A 24,360-nucleotide genomic window follows, 5' to 3' on the forward strand; every position below is an offset into this window, starting at 1 on the left:
TCTTCCTTTAAAAGCCCCTCTGAACTGGGTGACCGGTGCAGCCTGTAACAACTTCCTATTGTCTTCCTGTGAACAAAACCTCCTTCCAGGTGCACACATTTACAACCACGCAGGCACAGGACCTGGGTGCCAATTACAATCAAGTGCTGACCAGACAGCCACAGCGGGGCTTGTGGGATAACTGAGCAGAACTAAAGGGGCCTGAAGCGACACTTCCATAGGAAAGGGCGCAGGGGGGGTAGGGTGCAAGGAAACCTCCACCCACCGCACCCCATGCAATCTGATCTTCTGAGACTCAGCTTGGTGGGTGGTTTGAGGTTCACAGTGGGCCATTTTCAGCAGAGCTGCCTGCAGGAGAGTCTTGCCAAGGACCATAAATTTCATAGATTTTTTAAATATACATTTTTATTGATTTCAGAGAGGAAGGGAGAGTGAGAGAGAGACAGAAACATCAATGATGAGAGGGAATCATCCCCAACTGGGGATCGAGCCCTCAACCTGGGCATGTGCCCTTGACCAGGATTGAACCCGGGACTCTTCAGTCAATAGGCTGATGCTCTACCCATTGAGCCAAACTGGCTAGGGTTGGGACCATACCTTTCAACAGTGCATGTGATGAGGTTGGGGAGCAAAACCAGGAAACCAGAGAAGCATCTCATGCAACTACCACCCAGGAAGGAGAAGGGGGCACACTCCCATTGCTCTCTGGTTCTTGGCACACCAACCAATGCTTCCCAAACTCCCCCATGTGGGAACAGACCAGGGGAGAGGGTTAGCCAGGGCACTGTGCGGGGGCTACAGGGACTGCCTGCTGCACACCAAGCCCTGGGAAGCGAAAGGAGAAAAGCCGAAATATTGGGAGTGAGGAGCGGCTGTACACAGCTCCTACCAACAGAACCAGCAGGAATCGGGAGAGATGCGATGCCATGATGCAAACTTGGATCTAGAGAACTCTCCCTGTAACGAACACGGGAAGATGCACGTATCCGTTTGCTGCCTGTGTGCAATCTGGGGCCAGGCACGGGGTAGGCGCATGGCTGACAAAACGAAGGACCAGGTGACCGAACGCTGGTCTCACGGGCCCCGTGTTCCGTGACTGAAGGACAGCGGGCCGTTCACACACGGTGGCCCGCAGCGCCGGCCAAAGGGCGCGTGTGCTTCTCCAGAGAACGCGAGAGAACCACCTTCCTCCGGGAGTGCTGGACAATCACACCAACAACAGACACTCCACAGCACGTCTTCTGTTAGAACGGGGCCCCGTCACTCCATGGCCCCAGCCCAGGCGCCAGGACGCCCCTGTGGTCTCCCAGCTGGTGACGGCCTTGCTCCTGGTCCCCGCCCACCGGGCTGCCTGTCAGAGAGCGCAGACAGCACCAGCAGAAGCAAGGCCACGGCACACGCGGGGTGGGGAGCCGCGTTGGGCCCCATGGCGATGGGCCGCAGTGAGCTCGCCGCCCCCCCCCCCGTGGTTCCGAAGCCCCCGGGGCCCGCGGGGTACCTGCCAGTGCCCTTGGCGTGCGGCACAGAACAGCGGCGGGACGCCTCTCCGGTTGGCCTGGGACACGGCAGCCCCGCGCTCCAGCAGCAGCTCGCAGACGTCCAGCTTCCCCCGTCCCGCAGCGGCCGTCAGGGCTGAGGGGAGTCAGAGGGGAGACCGTTAGGACGCGGTGGTCAACGGGGCCGCCCGTCCTCTGATGCTCCCGCACGGAGAGGCGGGGGCTGCGGATCAGTGCCCCGGCCCGAGTCTGGGTGAGCTCAGACCCACCGCACAGCGAGGAGGCGGCTGCAACTGGGCCCAGGTCCTGGAGACGAGCGACTCCTGGATCCTCGGACACTCGTCCTCAGGACCCAGATGCCAGCGGCGGCGGGGAAGCCCAGGCTGCCTGCCCCGGGGGAGGCCCACAAGGAGGAGAACCGCCGCCCAGGTCTGGGGAGCTCTCAGCACACAACCACCCGGGAGGGCCATCCGGGAAAAGGGTCCCCAGGCTGAGCCCCCTCTGCAGACTCAGGAGTCACTGTGTTTGCTACATTATTTTTTGACAGCAAGAAGTAACCAGGAGGGAGTGCCTCACAGCACAGAGACCAGTGTCACCGCCCAATCTGGCCTTTTCCCCTGAAGGCAGACATTTCGCCCAACAAGAACTAACAATGGCTGAGGCAGCCGAGACGGCATCCTCTCATTCCTGCCTCTGTGGAGCTTAGAACCTCTGAAGCAAGTCTTGGTTGGAGAACGTCCCGAAAGAGAAGTCGGATCAAAGAGGGCCCCCCCCCACCATCACCCGAGGGCTCGGCCAGGAGCCCAGTGTGATCCCGGAGGCAGTGAGCGCCAGCTGGTGGTGGGAGGTGGGGAGCAGCCAAGGACATGGCCTGAGTGGAAAGAGACTACGAAGCGAAGGTTCACCAACGCCCACGTCAGCGACTGTGCCTCGCACCCCACGTCCTGATTCTTAACGGGAGGGGCACCAAAAGGCGGGGTTAGGGGAAGGGAGGCCTCTGCTATGTCATGGGGATCACTGTCTAGAGGCAAAGACACAGGCTCTGGGGACAGTGCCAGGCCAGACGAGAAGCTTTTGGTAGAAGAGAGGACAGGAAGGGGCTGAGGACGAAGGGGAGAGACACCTCGGGAGGGAACCTCTATGACAGGAGGAAGGAGAGGTCGCGAGTGATGCCCCGTCTACTCCTGCTGCCTGCTGGGACACTGTGTTTACAGACAGCCTCATGCGAACTCATGTCAGCTTCCAGAACAGACCCAGCCTCCTACTAACCAGTACGGCACCTCGGTGTGAAAACGGGAGACACAGAACAGGCGCTCGCAAAGGTGCAGTCCGTCCGAGGGCCCGTGAACTTACTGGGGAGAGTGCCCACCTCAGTCGTCACCCCAGTGGCTGAGACACGGGTGTGGAGCAGTGGGGACTGGGGGGCCACAGACACCCCTGAGTAATGCTGAAGGTGCACGCACGCTACCACCCAGCAACCCTGCCCTTGCAGACACGTGCCCGGGGGTGGGTGCCCGAGGAGTGCACTGAGAAACACGTGCAGCCCCACCCTGGAAGCAGCCAGGGGGCCGTCAACAGGAGGAGGCATCATCGCTAGCGGAGTGGCCGAGCAATGACAATAAACACTGTGCAGCTAAATGCAACACAAGGGCTCCATTTCCCAAACTAAGCATCGGTTCTGAGAAACAAAACATGGCGGTGCAGACACAGGGGCTGTGCACCCTGGGGTGACACCGGCACGCTGCAGCCGTCCTGGGAGAGGCCCAGGGGTGGGCCCGGCTCTGTGCGAGTCACCGGTCTGCGTCCGGCTCTCCTGGGGTCCTACGCTATTGCACCTGAGACCCGGGCAGCCAAGTACTGAGGACCGCACCGCACCTCTCCTCCTCAGAACCCCTCTCAGCACAGGCGGACTGCCCTCCCGACTTCCTGTCAGCCCCGCAGCGTGAACCCCCAGGAGCCACACACACAGCAGGGTATAAACCTGACGTCTGGGCCCGATCCAGGACAGAGAGCAGTTCCTCCAAGGAACAAAGACGACTCGACAGACCTTCCTGCGGGTCGCAGGGCACTGGGCCTGTGACGTCACCGCTTCACGTGTCGCCGAGAGGCACCCGCACCTGCCCCACAGGCCCCGCGCTCGGTTTCCATCCCAGAGCCCCACACAGGGGAGGTGTGACAGGAGTGGCTTGTCATCAGCAATCTCACTAATGCTGCCACCTTCTGTTCTGAGGGTTTCTTACGACCACAGGAGAGTCACTCTCAACCACAGCTGCCACGGGCTAGGACTGGTTTTCTCCGGGCGCTGCAACCAGAATGCAACGTGGACACAAAGCTGCTGCTTCTCTCCTGCAGCGGGCCGTTCCGACCTGTGCCTACGCAGGCTCGCTGCCACCGACTTTACGCCTAACTCGACAAGAAATGAGAAACAAATGCCAGGAACAGAACAGAGTTTATATCAGTTGTATATACTCGTGCATTGGGCTGGGGGAGGGAGCGTCCCATATCCAAAATGTTTGAAAACCAGTGGCCAAGGTGATCCTGTCTGCACTCTGAGTCTACACTCTAGGGTCCTGGCCTGCTGCTCAGGGCGTGCCCAGCACATGGCGTCCCTGCTATCATGCTGACGTTCCTGATTCCTAAACCACTGGGCACCTCTACATACATTATCTGGACAGAGCTGAGCATGACCCCTGCGAGGGGCTCATGGGATGAAGATCTGGCCCGTGAGTCACACTTCCTGAACCTGCTGCTCTTTGCACCCTCCCTCCAGTTAGCGAGGACCTCCTCCTCCTCCTCCATGGGCAGCTGAGCGTGACGAGCAACACAGGAGCTAACACACACACACACACACACACACACACACACACACTACAGGCAGGGGCGGGGCGGCAGGTACACAGCCACCAGGAGAAGGAATACACTCGGGGCTTCCAGGAGATGAGGTCTGGAGCAGCTGATGCACCGTAACACTCCATCCCCCTTCATTCGGTAACCAAGCTTCGTCCACATTACAAATGGGTCCTTTAAATCAGAATGTCTGCGCAGCTGCTACTGAGTTTCAGCAGCAGCAGCGCATCCCCCGAGACAGGCCAGCTTTAAAAATAGGGCTGGGTGCTTTCAGGAGGCGCCAGAGCAGCCAGAAGCTGGAGCAGCTGACACGAGAGCGCCCCCAGGCCAGCGTCGGGGCTGGATTCCATTCTCTTCTCACACAGGCTGTCTTCTGTGCATGTAGCCATGAACTTCCTTTCGAGGGGGGAAGCCCGGCTGTAAGAGGCTCGGAGTTCCCGCAGGCCTGGGGGGAATCTCACTCTGCACACACAATCTTTCTTTTTTTTTTCCTTCTTTTTTAAAAAAATATATATTTTATTGATTTTTTTTTTACAGAGAGGGAGAGACAGAGAGAGTTAGAAACATCGATGAGAGAGAAACATCGACCAGCTGCCTCCTGCACACCCCCTACCGGGGATGTGCCCGCAACCAAGGTACATGCCCCTGACCCGGAATTGAACTTTGGACCCTTCAGTCCGCAGACCGATGCTCTATCCACTGAGCCAAACCGGTTTCGGCTGCAAACTCAATCTTAACCGGCTCTCCCTGCCCAGGGTCGCCAGCAAACAGCAGGGCCCGTGTGGTCCTTTTCTCACCGACCCTGAGCGTTTTGGGCCACATCCCGCCGGACCCGAGGCTGGGCTGCATCTGGGTGTCAGCGGCCGCAGGATGGAAGGATACCATATTCGGGAATAAGCCAGACTGAAACTCGTCCACGCATGCTTACACAAACAAAACCCAGGCACAGCTCGGCCCAGGAATTCCAACTATGCCGCTTCCCAGGCTGACCTCTGGGTTGGCCACCGGACTCCAGCGCGGGTCACTGCTCACAGCCCAGTCAGAACAGGGGAGAGGGGACGGGGCAGGAGGGCGGTGCGCCCTGGCCATGGGCGAGGCCTTGTCTGCTGGCCAAGGAAACCCAAACCAAAACACCACGTGCCATGTCTTAGGACACAACCTGGACACAGTTTCTTTCACTTGCAAACTCCTTAACTGGGTGGCACTATTGTCATTAAATGTCCCTGCTGGACACTCTATGGGCGAGTTCTCATTTCCCCTCAGCAAGGACCCTTGGAGTTGGAGGATTATGTGCGTTTTAGCAGGTAAAGCAATAGCCACATTATTTGCCCCAAATCATGAAACCAATCAGTGTCCGTCAGGAATTAAACCCAGCGGCTGAGTAAACCTGGAGCCACGTTCTCAAAAACAGGAAGATCTGGCACCGTTGAACAATGTCCTAGGACACCGTGAGGTGCTTCCTGTGCAATGATTCATGGAATTAATCACACATTCCTGTATCGCACAGCCAACTTCCGTGAGGCAAGGGCACTCCTATGTGTCCACAGATGATGAAAATAACGCCCAGAAATGTTAAACAACCTGCCTAAGGTCACACAGCACCTGGGAGGCACGCCTGGGAGGCAGGGGGTCTGGCTGGAGTCTGAGGTCTTTGCTGCTGCCTCCAGGAGGTCTCCTTTCAAACTGCCCAACTGATCAAACCGCCAGGAATGTTGTTCCTGCCCTGAAGAACAATGAGGCGCTCTCCCAGGGACAATGAGGAGAGTCACCAATGGCCCTGTTCCCTCCGGACGTGGACACGCGGCTGCCCAAGGCCCACACGGCAGCGCAGCCCCATGGACACGGAGACCTGGGGCCAGAGGATGTATGCTGCTCCTCGGGCCTGTCCTTGACGTTTCCCCCAATCAAACGAGCCTCCTCACGCGCTCTGAGGAGTCGTGAGTGCTATAAATGAGGTGAACTCCATTTAGAAACTATTTCCTAAAATGTGGGCGACATAAATCACATTTCATACTAGATGCTGTTCTAAAAATCTCCCAGAAGATCGCAGCTGTCACTTCCGGACGGTGCTGGAGGGCTCCGGTTTCTGAGAGATCCTCTGACACCGAGTTATTTCAGGCCCGTGTGACGGCTGCTCTCCCCGAGGGCTGGGCTGTGTGCTGAGGACAGTGACGGGCGGGTCGCCACACAGGGCACCCGTGTGATCACAGAACCATTTTACACAAGCTCACCTCCGGCCCCAACAAAGCAAAAGAAAGCAAGAGAGAACCCACATATCATTTCCACAGGAACTTGAAAGAATCGATACGGATCTGCACTGGCGCCGATGAGCACCTGTAGTCCTAGGAGTGAGTGACTGAAAGACAAGCAACGGTGTTTGCAGGTAGCAGGCGCCCAGCTGTGCCGATGTGAGTGAGTACAAGTTCGTACGTCGAGAGCAGAAGTCTTGTTTTTGAAAGATGGATATGAACCTGCCCGGTGTGGCTGGTGGTTGAGCATCTACAGGAGGTCATGGTTCGATTCCCGCTCAGGGCACATGCCCAGGTTGCACTTGATCCCCCATAGGCGGTGTGCAGGGGGCGGCCAGTCAGTGATTCTATCTCACCATTGATGTTTCTATCTCTCCCTACCTCTCCCTTCCTCTCTGAATCAATAAGAATATATTATATTTAAAATAATAAAAAAAAAGATGGATATGAGGAGCCACTCACCAGAAAGGTGACTATGCACAGAAACAGCAAGAGATGTGAGCATCAGGGGTCCACAGACCAGTCATGTGCCCTGAGAACCACTCTGCTTTCAACAGGCCCGCTCCGCACCCTCTCCTGCCTGCAGGGCGGGGCACACAGGCCAGCTGGTATCTGTCGACCTCTCAGCAGACGGGATGGTCTCCAGAACACACCCAGGCCAGGGCCAACCCCAGGGATCTGCCGAGCAGGAAGGGGACAGGTGTGGACAAACCCAGTCCCCTCAGTTCTTACCCACAAGCCCCTTTACTATTAGGGGGATCCTCACGCCCATCACCCTTCTTCCAGAGCCTGAGTTACCCATTTCCCATGTCCCACATTCCCCCACTTTGTCCTTCCTCTTACAGGGCTGTGCGTTACCCCACCCCAGCCCTTCCTCTAGGGTCCTGAGTTAACCCTCTCCCATCCTCTCCAGGGTTCTGTGTTCCCTAAGATCTCTCCCCCAACCCCCACTTCCGAAGTCCTGGGTTATCCCTTTCCTCACACCCTCCGGGGTCCTGGGTTACCTGTGTGTCCTCACACACCCTGGGGTCCTAGGTTGTCCCTTGTTCGTGCTTTTAAACCAAGGACAATCAAGGACCTCTGTTTCTGACAGACTGACAGAAACCTGGATTTCCAGGGACCTTTCTGCACTTTCCTGGGACAAACCCGAGCAGAGGAAGGAACACCTGGACAAGTATTCTCCAACCGCAGTGCCGGCGAGATGCTCAGGGCCTCCAAACACCGAACGCAAGTCCCTCAGCTTCTCCTGAGCACAGACTCCACGGGCCCCAACAAGCAGTGGACAAACGCTTTTCCCAAACGCTTTTCCTTCCAGTCTTTCCCCAGAAACGCTGCCGGGGTGTGCATACATAGGTGAATGCCGGGCCCCTCTCTCCATAAGAAGGTCAAGTTCCAATGAGCCAAAGGTCCTCTCTCACTCAACCATCAGGGATCCTGTTCCCGGGGGCCAAGCCCTGGCTCTGGGGAGGCCTTGGGCGTGGTAAGCTCACACCTGGGCCCACCTGCCTTTCAGAACTGAAGTTTTAAAACATCAAGGATGAAATACAACTGTATGGCATGGCCCAGTAAGGAAAGAGGTGTGAGCACCCTCTCCCCCGAGTCTGGCCTGGAAAGGCCCCTCCCCAGCTGCCAGACCTCAGACTCAAGTCCCAGGGGTGGTCAGACTTTGCTTAGAAGACAGGCATCATTTGCACATTCACTGGCAAATGCTGAAACTAGACCCGCAAAGAGCTGGAAGTCTGGCTAGAAACACAGACAGCAGGCTCCCAGGTGTGAGAGTTGCCTGGAGGGTGGGAACAGTTCCTCTGACAATTCACAACAGCAGCATGAGGTCACCAGGTGAGCACCTAGCATCTCTGGCCGTTTCAGGCTGGGCTCTTTCACATGGAGCAACATGGAAACCGCAACTCTGTTCGGTCGGGACTTGGTGGGAGCCAGACTTACTTGTCATGGCTGCGGAATGCCTGAGACAGAGATCACACGAGCATCCGATGGGCTCCTGGCACCGTGCAGGCTGCCCTGAGGCCAGGAGACCTAGGCAGCCTGACCAGGTCTGCGAGTGCCCCGGAGCCAGGGCCCGGGGCTGCAGGGCAGAGCGCTGGGCGGGAGGTACTCCACAAGCCAGTCCTCAGCGACTCCCGGGCTGTTTCTGGCTCACCTGTCTGGCGTTGAAGGGCCCCTCATTCCTCCCCTCCAACACGATTTCTCCAGTCCCTCTACTTCTCCACCCGAGTGAGCATGAGGAGAGCTACTGGTCTACAGGACTGGTTTTGCAGGGCTGAATCCTCAACATCAATCAGACATAAGTAGCAAATGGCCCAGATGCTGGTGAAAAGGAAAATTTACATAAACCCCTGCTGTATAATCAGACAGAGATAGCCCAAGTTGTCTAAAAGTCATAGATTTACTGCCGTAAACCCTAAACTAAGCATTGTTACCATTTTAGGTGAAATCTACTGTGTATTTTCTTGTCTCTTTACACCTAAGATAGGAACCAGCCCCCTTCTGCGATGGCATCTGGTGACTAGGTCATCAGCAGGGAGACACTAAAGGTGATCGACTGTCTACCCCCACCATCCCCACCTGGATTGTCCTGAGCGACCTCACACAGGTCTGCTGTTCCCTGTGGCCCCTCCCTCTGACTGTCAGCTGTCATTCTCACAGATGACTTGCTACTTCCAATCAGCACGAGGCATGAAAACCACACCTTTGCCACACACGGTAGGTACACTGGGATTGCAAGCATCTCTTCCGGCAGAAAAGTGGGGAAGGACTCTGTGCACAGATTTAGCGGCCCCACTTCTGGAACATGGCGTCACTGCACCGAAGACACGGGGCCCTTCAGCGCCAGGCGGGTGAGCCAAAACCAGACCCAGGAGACCCTGCCTTGCAACCCCAGCAGCTGCTATTTTAAAGACCAGCTACTCACAGCCGGAGTCACACTGACAGACCTGTAGAAACTTACACACGGTTGGGAGACAAATAATAAACGTGTGGAGCACTCCCGGGTGTTCCCTCCACTTCCCAGTCTCAGACAGAACCAGACTCAGGATGCTCCCCTCCAGCTGCGGCTGCAGACAGACAAGCCCCGGGCCAGAGTGTCTCAGACACAAATCACCGCTGACCACACCCAGGAATGAGGACCAAACAAAACGAGGAAGTGAAACCACCACTTTCATTTCCAAGGTCCCCAGCCACTAGCAGCAGTACACAGAGCAGTACAGCCCGTGCAGGGGCGGGAGCCACAGGCAGCTGCCAGCTGCCGGTGAGAATGAGGACTGTGAGCTGGCCTACCGGCGCATGCTCACGCTCTGCAGGAGACATCTGGGCTCAGGTAATGAGGACCTTCCGTGGCCAAATCCCAAACACAGCCTCACGATCTGGGCAGTACCCCACATTTATAGATGTGCTCTCATTTAAGAATTCCTCTGCCAGATTTCAGTGTGCAACTGCCTTTGACAAACACAGATCTGGAAATGAGGAGGCTTTGAGGTAGCAGACAATGACAGTTATTTTTGAAGGAACACAGGAGAAAGGTACCAGGTAGAAAATGCAGAGACAGCAAGACTATTTTATTTTTTAATATATTTTCTTGATGTTTTACAGAGAGGAAGGGAGAAGGATAGAGATTTAGCAACATTGTTGAGAGAGAAACATGGATCAGTTGCCTCCTGCACACCCCCTACTGCAGATGTGCCTGCAACCAAGTACATGCCCTTGACCAGAATCGAACCTGGGACGCCCTCAGTCCACAGGCCAACGCCCTATCCACTGAGCCAAACTGGCTAGGCCAAGACTGACTTTATTGACACAGTCCACAGAGCCCATCGGGGACCTCTAACCCAAGAAGCAGTGATTAACTTTTTCTTGGCATTCAAAAGAAAAATTCTTTAAACTCTGGTCTGATGACCTTCACCCTGCGCCTGCCAATGAAAGGCAAGAGAACTTCCCAGGCTGCAATGTGGTCTGAAGGGTGCGCTCCCGAAGGCTGGGGCTGAGCTGTGACTCATCTTTTCAGCAAGGCTGATGGGAACAGTGGTTTCTCTTACCTGTCTCTTTAGCTATCAGCCTAGCAGATTCTGAAGGGGGTCAGGGATACTAAAATTCAAGACGGGTCAGCAAGAAACACAGCAGACTGCTCACACAAGGCCCTCACATGCAGCCCTTTTCTGGATTTTTCTTCCAGAAAGAAAAACCTTCAGTAATAAAGGCTGGGGATTCCCCTTTGGGCTCAGTGTGCGTGTTAACTACCACTAGGCCTGGCCCCCTCGCCACCATGGGCACCTCTCATTCCGAGTCTCTGCTCACAGCTTCCCCAGTGGTTCTCTATTGGTCCCGAAGCCAGAGGCCCCTGGGATGCCTGCTAAGAAACTGCGTGTGGGGCTCCCCTGGACCTCATGAATCAGGATGCTGATTCATTCAGAGTGTTCCCGGGGTCCTTGACATTGGGAACATTTGGACGAGATTCCTTATCTTCACCACGATCCTGGAAAGTAGGTTCTGTTGACCTCATCTGACAAAGAGGCCGAGGAAGTTGCCCAAACCTGCGACACCCACCAGGCACTGGAAAGGCAGGAACGGGACCTCTGACTGAGCACCATGCAAAGTCCTCTTTGCCGCCCACAACATGATAGGGAAGTGGACTGGAGCTTTTCTTTCATGAACTTAACAGAGCAGCCCATACTATCTACATGGGTTGGGGAAAGACGCCATAGAGAATTAAGGGCAATAGTTAAATCTACTCACATTTAGCCCCAAGCATAATCCAACTTTACCTGGGGTTCTGCACTCTTCCTGGAACGGGGGCCAGGCCATCTCCTCCGTAGACACCAGGACAGCTGGCACCAACGCCACACACACACACACACACACACACACACACACACACACACACAAGGTGGCAGCCCCGAGGGAGGGCACCAGAGACCTTAAGTGCAAACCTGCACCCCATTCTCACCTGAGGCTTTTTTTTTTTTTAACTTTTTTAAAAAAATGTATTTTTATTGATTTCAGATAGGAAGGAAGAGGGAGAGAGAGCTAGAACCATCAATGATGAGAACCATTGATCGTACGCACCCCATTGGGGATCGAGCCCACAACTAGGCATGTGCCCTTGACCGGAATCAAACCTGGGACCCTTCAGTCTGCAGGCTGACGCTCCATCCACCGAGCCAAACTGGCTAGGACTGAAGCTTTTCTTAAGTATGAGTTCGCTGACAAACTCGACACACTACCATTTGGCTGGTTAGGAAATGACTTAGGAGCATTTGGAAATACATCTGCACAGGAGAAATGGAAGCCATGCACACTGGGTCCACACACAGCACACAGCCTGGACACACACATTAAACACTCTTAGCTACACCCATTCAACAACAACTCGTAACTCAGAGCCCTATGAATCTGATACCAATTCAGTGCCATGGAAAATCGCAAAGCAGCATTATCCATATTCACCGGACAGGTAACCAACTCAGATCTTCACTAAGATACCCTCACTGTGGACTCCCTCCCCACGCTGCAGTGAAACACGCACCCCTCCCCCCACACCCATGGAAATGGGCTTGGCAGCCTGGCCTCAGAGTTTTAAGCAGCCCCCGAGGCCCGGGGCCACTCTCACTCCACAGACAGCCGCAGCCTTACTCCCTGAACACCTTGGATTCATCTGAACCCGGGGCGGCAGCCCTGCCCTGCCCACAGGAGACAAGGCTGGTGAGGATAAGGGAACACCTTATTCAGGTCTTTCTGGCTGACGTTCATCGGATACAGTATTTCTAGCTGACAGTCATCAGATTCGCAGGCACTGCTGGTCCAATTCAAAATGGTTTGAATTTTAGGTATTACTACTCATTTGCTAAGCTTTGAATGCCTCAGGATAAAAACAACAACAGGGCAATGTGCATCCCAAGTCATCCTGAAGACAATTAGGCCAAACGGGGGGCTCCGCCATCCGGCTGGCCCAGACCGTAAGCCGTGGAGCCGTAATTACCTGTTTCTCCCCACAGCGTGTCGGTGCCATTGACGTCTATTTCATGTTCCTTTTCCAGTCCCAGCAAGCACTCGACCACCTGTCAGAAGTGGCAAGGTGATTTAATGAGTTCTCGTCGCCATATGTGCTTATTATACCCCATGTATCAAAGGAGCCAGTCTGTTGTTTTTTAACCATGATTATCTCATGCCGCACAAGGAGAGAAAATACTAATATAATGAAAACTGTTTTTAAGCATAATTCATATGCTATTCACACGTTCACTTTGAGAATAAAAAATAAAAAAAAAGGCGTCGTGAATTTCAGCAACATTGTTCAGGATTACCAAGTACTCGGAATTTTAATGAATTCCAACGTGACCCAAATATGCCAGCCTAATCATCAAAGGACACAGGATATCACACAAAGTGCAGCTTCTGCATAAATTGCCCGAAGATGGTGAATCCATTTTCACAAGGAAAGAAAACAAGGTGGTGTATACCTTTTCAATAAAATAAAATAAAATAAAGAATGTTGTCTAGATGATTTTTATACTAACAGCGATATTATTCTTTCCTGTGCGAGCATCACCCCCATCAAAGAGCAGGCGGGGTCACAGGTGTGGAGGCAGGGTGCTGGCTCGAGGGGAATCGGAAGGACCGGAGCCCCGAACCCTTCACTCTGTGCAACGGCAGCAGCAGGCGAGGGCAGAGCCATTTTCCCGTCCCCCAATCCGCACCCATTGGGGTAGGCTGAAAAGAGCCCCCACATATATCCACATCTTCGTCCCCAAAGCTGGGAATGTTACCATGCATGGCAAGAGGGAATGTGCAGATGTGATTACGGATCTTGAAAGGGACGATGGCCCAGAATTACCCAGGTGCATAGCTCATATACACCTGACATAATCACCGCTGCCCCCAAAGAGGGACAGGAACAACAGGGCAGAGGAGGGATGAGAGGGGACGATAGAAGCATAAGTAAAAGTGATGCTCTTTGAAGACAAAGGAAAGGGCCATAAACTAAGGAATATAGGTAGCTTCTAGAACACATGTGTCAAACACAAGGCCCGCGGGCCAAATCCGTCCCGCCAGGCCTTGCAATGTGGCCCGCACCGCGCTGTCATCACTGCACTCCGCTGCGTTTCCATCACAATGACAGTTTATGACTGTTCAGTAAACCATTCAGCCCGCGATTTAGGCTGGATTTTAGATTTTGGCCCCTTCTCTGATTGAGTTCGACACCCCTATTCTAGAAACTAGGAAAAAAGCTAAACACCATTCCCCTCTAGAGCCTCAAGAAACAACACTGTCTCCTGACACCTTACCTTTAGCTTTCTGACTTCCTGGTCCGAAAGAGAACGGGTGTCTGCTGCTTTAAGCCACTCAAGTCTATGGTCACTTGTTACAGCAGCATTAGGAAGCTCATACACCCTTCGAGGTGGTGAATGAATCCTGCCCTTTGTTACTGGCGAGGCTGAGGTTGCTTTTGCACAGCATTCTTCTCAGCCAGCTTCAAAACAAGTTGAGCTTATCATAAACCCATTATATTGTATATAGCATTTAACCTATTTTTTATGAAATATGGTTTTTTTTTAAAAAAATAAAACGAGTATTTTTTCCAGAACTAAAACATGTACGTTGACTATCAATAGTATTGTTTCATATTTTTGCAAATCTCTCATGTCTCTCTTAAGAGAACTGCATCCTTTTATATGCTTCTGCATTTAATTAATGCAATATATTTGTGTTGAAGTATTATGTATGTGTATTTTTAATGTGTGTGTGCGCACATGCAAACATGGGTGTGTATGTTTGTTCTTGTGTTTTAAATATCAAAAGCTAGCCAGCCAACCAGCTTTGCACCCAAATTTATTCTAAATAATTGTAGGGACAACTCTTGCCAAATACTGGCAACTCTGATTGCTTGAGGATCATACAGAGAGAAAAACACATAGAAGGGAGCAAGTAAAATATTAAATTCACACACACACTGGTCAGGAGGTGACAATGACACCTCAAACCGAGGAATGCCAACGTCTACCAGAAATAAGTGCTCTTCTGAACTGCTGGCGGAGTTTTCCTTCAGTGCAGGAGCTGCGAAGGGCAAGCGTTTTTACAGGCTACGAGAGCACTGAGGTTCTATTTTTAACATCTTTCAAATACTCAAGGACAATTTTAGAATTCGGGTTCCATGTGATTTTTAAAAGGACCACAAGGACAAAAGAATGAACCAAAGTGGGGATAAAAAGTAAGGCAGCAGGGCAAGAGGATGAAAGTAGAAGAGAGAAAGGCAGAGACACATAGACACGGAAGCCCTGGCTGGTTGCTCGGTTGGTTGGAGCATTGTCCAGGGCACCAGAAGGTGGCTGGTTCGATTCCCTGTCAGGGCACATACCCAGGTTAGGGGTTCCATCTCAGGTCGGGATAGATGTTTCTCTCTCTCCCTCCCTCCTCCCCCCCTTTCCTTTCTTAACAATCAATTTTTAAAAAGAGATAAGGAAGCGTAGAGAATGAACGTTATTAATTTATTATGGATGAGTCTGTGCGGGAGAGGCCTCCCTGTCGTGTGGGCACACATACACACTTGGCACTGTGGGCTTGGGGCTTTCACTCAAATGCAGGGTGTGATGCCAAGACCCTGGATCACGGTCACACACAGTCAAACCAGAGGCTGTTTCTCCAAACCCTCCTTTACCTTCTTTTCTTCCGTGCATCACAGGCTAGCGACTCCGAAGAAGGCGACCTCACAAGTACCCACCCAGTGCACCACAGCTCCCAGGTCCCCAAGCGGGAACCCCGCAGCCCCACTCACCGCGCTGTGGCCCATGCTGGCGGCCGCCGTCAGTGCCTGCTGCAGGGCGTGGCTCTTCCTCAGCGCACCGGGCTGGGGAGTGCCCGCCGACCACTCGCAGGCCAGCAGGTACTGCAGCACGTCGCTGTGGCCCCGCAGAGCGCTGTGCACCAGTGCACACTGGCCTTTCTTATCCAAGTGGTCCAACTGGAAGGCAGGAGCAAAGGGCACCAGTTAGCATCACCTCTGCTCTGGGAACACGGGGTCCAACACAAACGCTGTGTGTGTGCAAGCACAGGTACTGAGTCTGTGTCCCAGTGCGTCTTTCTGGAGAGCAGAGTCCTGTTGGAGTTACTTTGATGGGATGAAGGCACCCGGCCAGGGCTCGGGTTCCCCTGGTAAGACTGGCTGTCACAGCGCACCCTGCTCACTCCCCGCGTCTCTCCAGCAAACAACTGGGAGCTCTGAGTTCTCTGGGGAGCACGTGCGAGGACACCGATCAAACCTCAGGCAAAGCCCTGTGCTCACCGACTGCAGTTCCTGGAGGGGGACATTCTAACGGGCTGGGACAGGCTACATTCTCGGGGTGCAGAGCAGTTCTTTGGTCACCAAGCCAGGAGAGCCAGCAAAAGGGAGGGATCTGGAAGACCCAGCTCTGAACAAGGAAGGGACTCAGAGTGGCGTCAGATTGGCGAAGGAGGCAGGCAACCTGGGACCTGTCAGCATGTCAAGTATGGCTACAGAGCCGGGAGGGCCAGCTTGCCACAGAGTGTCTGAGTGTGGCATACCTCCTAAAGGCCCAAAGGCAGCAGATAATGCGTCATTCCCTGTCTAAACTCGGGAATACTGGGCTGGAAGAGGAGCGGAGGGTCAGCCTCCAAATTCTGGGAATGCCCTGCACCCCCACCCACAGGCTTTGCAAGAGCCACCAATGTGACCCTTGCCCTCCTCCAGACCTTCTGGCTGGGGTGGAAGGGGAGTCTGGCCTCCGAATAAAGCTAAGTCACTGTGTGGATGAGGAAATGGAGGTGTGCTGATGTGCACTAATGCACCCACTGGGAAGGCCTCACAGCAACCTTTCTCTTCTTCCTGTGCTAAAATTAAAGTCCACCTGTCCCAAATGTGTTTCTGAGAGAAAAACCCAAAAGGCCCCCACAGTTACTAGAAGCCTAGTGTCTTTTTGTTGAACCTTCGGTACACTAATCAGTATAAAGACATCAGTGATTTATTTCTATTGTTTTCAAAAGCACATCCCCTTTGACCCCCAATGAAATGCTTACAGTAAGCCTGAAGAGTTTACTTGTGAGCTTGGCACTATTCTCATTCAATCTGTTAACATCGACATTCCTAGAGTAACTGATCTATAATCATGTTAATACATTGGCTGACTTAACGCTCACACAGCGGCCCTGTGGCAGACACTGCTGCCGAGCCCATCTTACAGGGGGGAAGCCTGAGGCACACAGCCTCAACAACTTGCCCAGCGTCCCACCCAGCTGGCATTTGGAGAACTAAGGACTCAGGCTCCTGGATCCACGTGCTCAGGCCCATGCTTCTAAGTCCACAGAACTCATTTCATTGTTTTTTTGTTTTCTTTTTTTTTTGTTTTCTTTTAAAGGCATGAAATGAAATGAGACAAGGAGAGAGAGAGAAAAAACAACAACAACACGTAAATCTTTTCACTTAATTGGTGCCATTAAATTCTGGTAAGTTCTATCTAGGTCCGCACTTGCAGGCTGTTCAAAGGATGGCCCTGCTCGTGCCACTGGTGCCAGGAATTCCCCCGGTAGCCTGCCTCCCCCGGGGCCACAATAAGCAGAGTGAGTTTAGGAACTGAACACTGGAGCACCCTCTCAGCGCACCCACCCAGGTGGTGTCCCACGGCAGTGCTGAGCTCACCCTTTCTGTTCAGCTAGCCATTTCTGTTCATTGCAATTCAACAAGGTAGAGACAAATGGAGGGCTGGCCCGGCCAGGGGGGAGGGGGGGTAATTCTAACGAGGACATGAAGACGTTGCCGCACCCCCCGGGGGAAGGCTGCTGCTTACCCTCGCCCCCTTCTTGGCCAGCAGGCACACCAGCTTCATGTGGCCGGCGGCGGCCGCGTAGCAGAGGGCGGTCATGCCGTTCTCAGACATGCCGTCCAGGCAGGCACCAAACTCCAGGAGCAGAGTGACCACCTCCTCGTGGCCAAGGTGAGACTGGACGCACAGGATCGGGGCGTTATTCAGCACTTCCGTCCTGTAGTTCACGTTGGCCCCGCCCAAAATCAGGAGCCGGCTCACCTGTTGGAGAAAGTCCCCCAAAAGATGATTAATTTCTCAGGTAAATGTCACAACATTTGTAACAACTTCCGTGGAGAAGGGCAGCAGCCTCATTCTGATCCAGTGGCTCTCCAACTCGCATGTGCACCGTGTTACCTGCGAACGTGCTGCAAGGGCACATTCTCCGCGGTGGGAATGGAATGGTGCAGCAGCCACGGAAAACAGTGTGGAGGGTCCCCAAGATCCCGCAGTCCCACTTCTGGGAATAGATCCGAAGGCAATGAAACCAGCGTCTCAAAGAGGCCCCTGCACTGCCACGTTCACTGCAGCATTAGCCCAACAGCCAAGAGATGGAAGCAAATGAATGTCCCTCGATGGTTGAATAGACAAAATGTGGTATATGCCTGTGCATACAATGGCGTATTGTCAGCCTTTAAATGGAAATTTTCACCCTGGCTGGGTAGCTCAGTTGGTTAGAGCAGTGGTCGACAAACTCATTAGTCAACAGAGCCAAATATCAACAGTACAACGATTGAAATTTCTTTTGAGAGCCAAATTTTTTAAACTTAAACTATATAGGTAGGTACATTGTTATTAATTTAATTAGGGTACTCCTAAGCTGGCCTTTGCTAAAAACTCAAGAGGCCAAAGAGCAGCATATGGCTCGAGAGCCGCAGTTTGCCGACCACTGGGTTAAAGTGTCAGTTACCCTGATAGGCCAAGATAAAGGGTTGGATCCCTGGCAGGATACATAAAAGAAACAACCAATGAGTGCATAAATAAGTGGAACAACAAATCTCTCTCTCTTATAAATATAAATTTAAAAAAAAAGTAAAAGGAAGGAATTCTGACACATGCTACAACATGGATGAACCTTCTGGACATTATGCTAGGTGAAATAAGCCAGTCACAGAGAGATCAATACTCTGTGATCCCACTTATATGAGGTACCTATAGCAGTCTTATCATAGAGACAGAAAGCAGAATGGTGGTTGCTCAGGGCTAGGGGGGAGGTGTAATGAGAGCTGTTTAATGATTATAGAGATTATAGAGATTTAGTTTCACATGACGAAGAACTTCTGGCGATCTACTGTGCAATAATGTGAATATACTTTGCGGAAGTCTACACTTAAAAACAATTAAGGTAAAATAGAGACCATAGAAATGATTACCGTGGGTGTGGGGGTGAGTGGATGAATAAGGTGAAGGAGAATCTAGTCAATAAGTTTGCATGGTGACAGGTGATTATGAGAATTAGTGGGGTGATCGCACTGTAAGTTATAAAAATGTCAAATCACTATATTGTACACCTGAACCCAATGTCACTAATATATACCAATATCACTATAATATACTTAAATAAAACAATTTAAAAAATATATAGTTAAGATAGTAAATTTCGTATTATTGTATCTAGGTTTTTTTAAAACATATTTTTATTGATGTCTGAGAGAAAGGAAGAGAGAGAAAGAGAGAGGGGAACATCAGTGATAAGAGAATCATTAATCGCTGCCTCCTGCACACTCCCCCACCAGCGATGGAGCCTGAAACCCAGGCATGTGCCCTGACCAGGAACAGAACCATGACAGGTTCACAGGTTGACATTCAACCCCTGATCCACACCAGCCCAGCTTGTGTGTTGTTGTTTTAACTAAAATTAAAAAAAATTTTTAAAGCACAGTCTCAGGCCCCACCTACTGGGCCTGGGGTGCTGGGTCAGGTTCCCAGCTTCTCCTGATGCTGCTGGTGTGGGGTCCACACTTTAAAAAACCACTGCTTAATCTAATAAAAACAAAACAATCATCACGGATTAAATACTTAACAGCGAGGTAACAAGACCAAAAGTAAAGGCAGACGCTGTCTTTTCTTCACCAGGAAGCGCAGAAAAAGCAGACACATGAAAACTTGTGCCCCTGGGGCTGTCAACAGCACAGGATCCTAAAAAATGGTCTTTTCCTAATTACCCCGCCTGCTACCCACTGAAGTTACCTGGATCCAGACATGATCCAAGGGGAGTTTACCTAGAGATTTTAAAATAAAATCACAGAAAACCGTATGCACATTGTAGCTCTACTACTGTCTTCTGCATATCTCCAGATCACTAAAAAAAACGACGGCCCTTTAACACCTATTAAAATGCCCACCACATCTCTTCAAACGGTTCCCTTCAGCGGCCTGGGCCAGCATCAATCACTCCCCTGACAGGCCCTGGCAGGCCTCCAGGCTGCCCACGAGGTGTGGAAACCACAGACACCGTGTCGTTCATTTGACTAGAGTCACAAGGGATCATTAAAAGATGCAGGAAGACGGTTAAGTCATATAAAATTCAAGTTCCCTCAATGATATGTGTCCACGAGAGCAGCTGACAGAATTTCTACGAACGGATAGGAATTAATATTACGAGGCGGTGAGACCACGACTTGGGATCATGTGCAGCACACGGGCAGGTTAGAACCCAAAGTGTAAGCTCTGAGGAGTCCTGGTTGTCCTGGGGCTTGACACATGAAAACCCAGCCCTCCATCTCCCTCGCCTCTCCCAGCCCTTCCCCCTTTTTTCCCTCCTTTGCCCACTTTGGCCACTATGTGCCCAGTAGCAAGCAGGCCCCAGCCTCAGGGCCCTTAACTCAGTCAAGAACGCCTTTCCCACAGATTCAACTGACAAAGGATTGCCTCCTAAAGGTCTCTGCTCCGATGCCAGGACACCAGAGAAAAGTCCCATCCCCCCAACCCCTACAAAACACTCTCCAACCACTCTGCCCATGTGCACACACTTGTTTGCACACACTTGTCCACAAGAACCACACCCCCATGCATGCATCAACTCCAGGCACTGTGCACCCCCTCCTCACACTCCACTTCCCGGCTCAACCCCCTGCACCAGGTGCTGGCTGTAACATTCCGAAGTTCACAGAGTGGCAAATAAAGGCCCTCCACGACAGGATGCCCCATCACACCCTCCCCACCCCGTGGGGAGGACACCAGTTACAGTTAAGGAAGGACAGATGGCACACAAGTCCGAGGAGACCCCATGACCCACAGCACCCACCCCGTCACTTACACCCATCAGAGAGGGACATCTTTTAGCCCCACCCAGGTCAGCACCAGCTCAGCCTCCAGCCAGCACTGTGGATGGAAATTTCGGCAGAGAACTCACGGGAGAGAGGCCAGAAAAGGAGTCCCTGAGCTAACACTGACATGTAACACAAGGCTGCACCTCTGCCAGACAAATTCACGCGACAGACTCAAGCAGGATTCAGAAGTATTAAAATGGTAAGTGCTACACAAAAGTTGAGGGTTTTTCAGAAAATGATTTCCCCTTGAGCTACCACCATTTAGTATGGAAATAGTACGATAATGCTGGTGAAAATACTTGGGGATCTTATAAAGCTGAGGAAATCGACTCGTACCAAGAGGAATACAGGAGAACCCTGGCAGCCTTTTCGAAACACGTAACATCCTATCACTGAGCCCCACCAGACCGGTCACCACAGGACTGGCAATGATCATTTGTAAATTCCCTGGGTGACCCTGACAGCCAGTTACCCTCTCTGCTCTCCACCAATCCCAGCCCCTCTTGAGATCCATAAGCTCAAGAGAAAAAAGATGATGGGTTAAATAGTCCAAGTTCACAATCAGCCCCTTAACTAACTTGCTGTGTGATTTTCAGAAAATTACTCAACTTCTCTGCTCTTCAGGTGCCTCCCGAGAAAACAGCCAGCAGACCACTCCATTATTCTGCCCAACAGGTACTCTCTGTCAATAATGTCAAAGGTGTACTTTCAGTGCTGTCTTGCTAATACCTCGTAAGACATTTACCTGGGTGGTACCAATGTTCATCTACAATTCACACTTCATCTGCTTATTGGGAAAAACATTTCCTTGGAGGTGCAATGCTCTGGGTATTTTCACTGCTTAACCCCCAATTGTTTTGTGGATCTTTCCCTAACCCCGTGGTCAGCAAACCTCAGCTCTAAAGCCTCATGTGGCTCTTTGGCCCCTTGAGTGTGTCTCGGCATTAGAACCACTTCTTCAAAATAGACTCGCCCGGGCTGAAAACAGACTTCTGCGCACGGGCCACGAAGTTTCAACTGCACTGTACGTGCACGCCCGCATGTGATATTTTGTGGAAGAGCCATACTCAAGGGGCCAAAGAACTGCATGTGGCTCGAGAGCCGCGATTTGCCGACCACTGCACTAACCCATGGTTCTTTTTTTTGTTAATCCTCACCCAAGGATATTTTTCCATTTCTTTTCTTTTTTTAGGGAGGAGATGGGGGAGAGAAGAAAGACACCAATGTGACAGAAGCACATTGACTGGCTGCCTTTGGTGTGAGGGCCGACGCTCTGATCCCTGAGAAACCCCAGCCAGGGCTAACCCAGGGTTCTTCACCTGCTGCACGCTGAAACCATCCGGGAGCCTGGAAGTTTCCAATGCCGAGCCCCCGTGGAGACTGCCTTGGCTCAGACACCGAGCTCCCCAGTGACTCTGGTTGGCAGCCAGGGCTGCAAACACGTGCGATGATCAATGCCCCTGTGGGGCCTACGCTTGCTCTTAGCCAGGGACCTTCCAGCTGTGTGATTTGGGACAAACTATTAACTGCTCTCATCCTCATCTGAGAAAGCGGAGATAAAAACAGCTTCACCTCACTGGGTTGTTGTGAAGATGAAAAATGAACGTGACATACACAGACACACATGAGGCACTTAGCAGAGTCCTCAGCATCCTGCAAGTGCTAAATAAGTTCAACTGCTATCACTGCAATCACTTTTCCCAGCATCTTCAGAAGGGACAGGCACCCAGGTCCTTGATGCTGGAAGGCACAGGAGGGCGCTCTGCCCCAGGCACCTGGCCACCTGAGGTCTGCTCTCCCTGAGCTGTTTACCAGCCCCAAGCACAGAAGGCCTCACGCTTATTTGAGAGCAGACAGGGGTCACGTGGGCCCAACAAAAACTCCCGGTGGGCAGCTCCTCTCGCCACCAGCCAGACACATCCAGAAGTTCTCAGGTGCCTACTGCCGAGTCTCGGTCTCCAGGAAGGAGACAAAGCACAAATGAGAATAATTCACTTGCCCAGGAATAAATGTCCAGCATTTTCCAAGCGCTTTAACACCTCAGTGAGGTTTCCCAGCCTTCTGAGAAAGGCTCTTTAGTTACCTCCAATGTATAGGCTAGAAAACTGGGGCTCAGAGGGGACAAAGCACAGATGATTCCTGGACACAAAACTCCTGCTGCAGAGCAGTCCAGTGGTGTGAGCAGCAGCTGGGTAAGATTACTCTGCATTCAAGGACAGGGTTTAAGTGGTTCGTCCTCTTCCTTTCGCCCCCAACGTGGAAATTTCCCAGCCACCACCATCACAGACGGTTTCCTTGGGTAACACTTAGGAATGGCAATATTATCTATAAACTTCTGGGTTTAATGAATGCAAGAAAGCAGAAAAGGGAGGAAGGCAAGGCGCTGGCTGGCATGGTCAGCAGGAGTGAGAACCAGTTTCCTCCATCGTTACTGGAGGGTCACAGTCACGATAGCAGGCCTGCACGGTGTGCGTGCTGCCTCACTGTCACGCAGAACACGCCTGGACCCTCTCTGCCACGGGAAGGCCACATCCGTGCCTAACCCTGTCTCCCCTCCTCCCTGCCTTCTGCTGAGGGAAGAATCGCAGCGCAAATTCTCCCGCGTCCACAGTCTTGGGAAGCCCGGGGCTGGCAGCCAGTCCGACGGGACAGTGTGAGCCAGCCAGCCAGCTGGCTGGGAGCCTGGAGGCCGGGTGGCAAGGACCCCAGTGGGCCGCCGGGGCTGGGCTGGCACGGCGCTGGCCTGGTGACAGGAGACGCCATTGTTAGAAGTCACTGGCATGCCATTGAAATTAAAATGCATCTACCAGGCAATCATCCTGGAGCAAAGTGACTTTAATTTGCCAAAGTGGCAAACTGCAATTATTGCTCAAAATGACATCCCTGCCTGTATGACAACATTTAATACTCTCTAAAAAAAGTTCCTTAATTGCATGCATAATTTTAAATTACTGTAATTTGTTGAAGATTCTGTGAAAACCCTTTTATTTATTTTTTTTCCTTGAAAGATAAAAGGAAACAGAAGGATAATGGAAAGACTCAAGATTCTATAAGCATGCTGTAGGATTTCAGGGACAGCGTAGACGCAGGTGACACAGGAGCTCTCTGAAACGAAGTGAAGATGAAAGATTCTTAAAAGTGCAAGTATGTTAGACAGGAAAGTTTAAAACCCCAGGAGGGTCCAGGTCATTATATTGTTATGCTGTACCTTCAACTTACTGTCTTAAAAGCTCATATTCAACAGAGTGTGACGTTTCCCATTTATATTTCTCTGTAAGGGATGAAGAATGTCTGTGCCCGCAACTCATTAAAATAGTAAAAACAGATATTGCCATTGTTATTCTTTATTTCTTTTCTTCTTGGCCATTGTTATAGAATTTTCTTAATTACGGATAAGCCAAAAGGTACACTTTTAGCCGAGACAAAAGACGAAACAATGTCATTATTATAGTAAGTTCAACCCAATTTCTATAAAATTTAAGTTGAACAAAGAGTCTTAATACAAACATTTTATTACGTGAAGTCTAAGCTCAGCTGTGTTCTCCACCTTTCTTTTCCAGGAACTCCATCTAGACAGGAAAAGCTTCTTTAATCTGCAGAAGCAGCCTGAAGCCAATTCCCGTAACTACAGAAACAGCTTCCCAGTCCCTCTGCCCCTTAAGTTTGTGTGGGG

The 24,360-nt window shown here is 51.9% G+C and overlaps 1 protein-coding gene across 13 annotated transcripts in view; it reads right to left on the minus strand.

Annotated features, from left to right (window-relative positions):
- Positions 1 to 24,360, minus strand: part of TANC1 (tetratricopeptide repeat, ankyrin repeat and coiled-coil containing 1) — a 232,095-nt gene that overhangs the window by 11,113 nt on the left and 196,622 nt on the right. For all 13 annotated transcript variants that reach the window (XM_045575604.1, XM_045575597.1, XM_045575603.1 and 10 more), the window contains 4 exons: positions 17,401 to 17,637; positions 15,375 to 15,560; positions 12,582 to 12,660; positions 1,499 to 1,632 (listed from right to left, as the gene is read on the minus strand). In XM_045575604.1, coding sequence (XP_045431560.1) covers positions 1,499 to 1,632; positions 12,582 to 12,660; positions 15,375 to 15,560; positions 17,401 to 17,637 — 636 coding nt within the window. The remainder of the gene's footprint in view (positions 1 to 1,498; positions 1,633 to 12,581; positions 12,661 to 15,374; positions 15,561 to 17,400; positions 17,638 to 24,360) is intronic.

This window comes from Pipistrellus kuhlii, unplaced genomic scaffold, assembly GCF_014108245.1.
Source record: "Pipistrellus kuhlii isolate mPipKuh1 unplaced genomic scaffold, mPipKuh1.p scaffold_m20_p_7, whole genome shotgun sequence".
NCBI lineage: Eukaryota > Metazoa > Chordata > Mammalia > Chiroptera > Vespertilionidae > Pipistrellus > Pipistrellus kuhlii.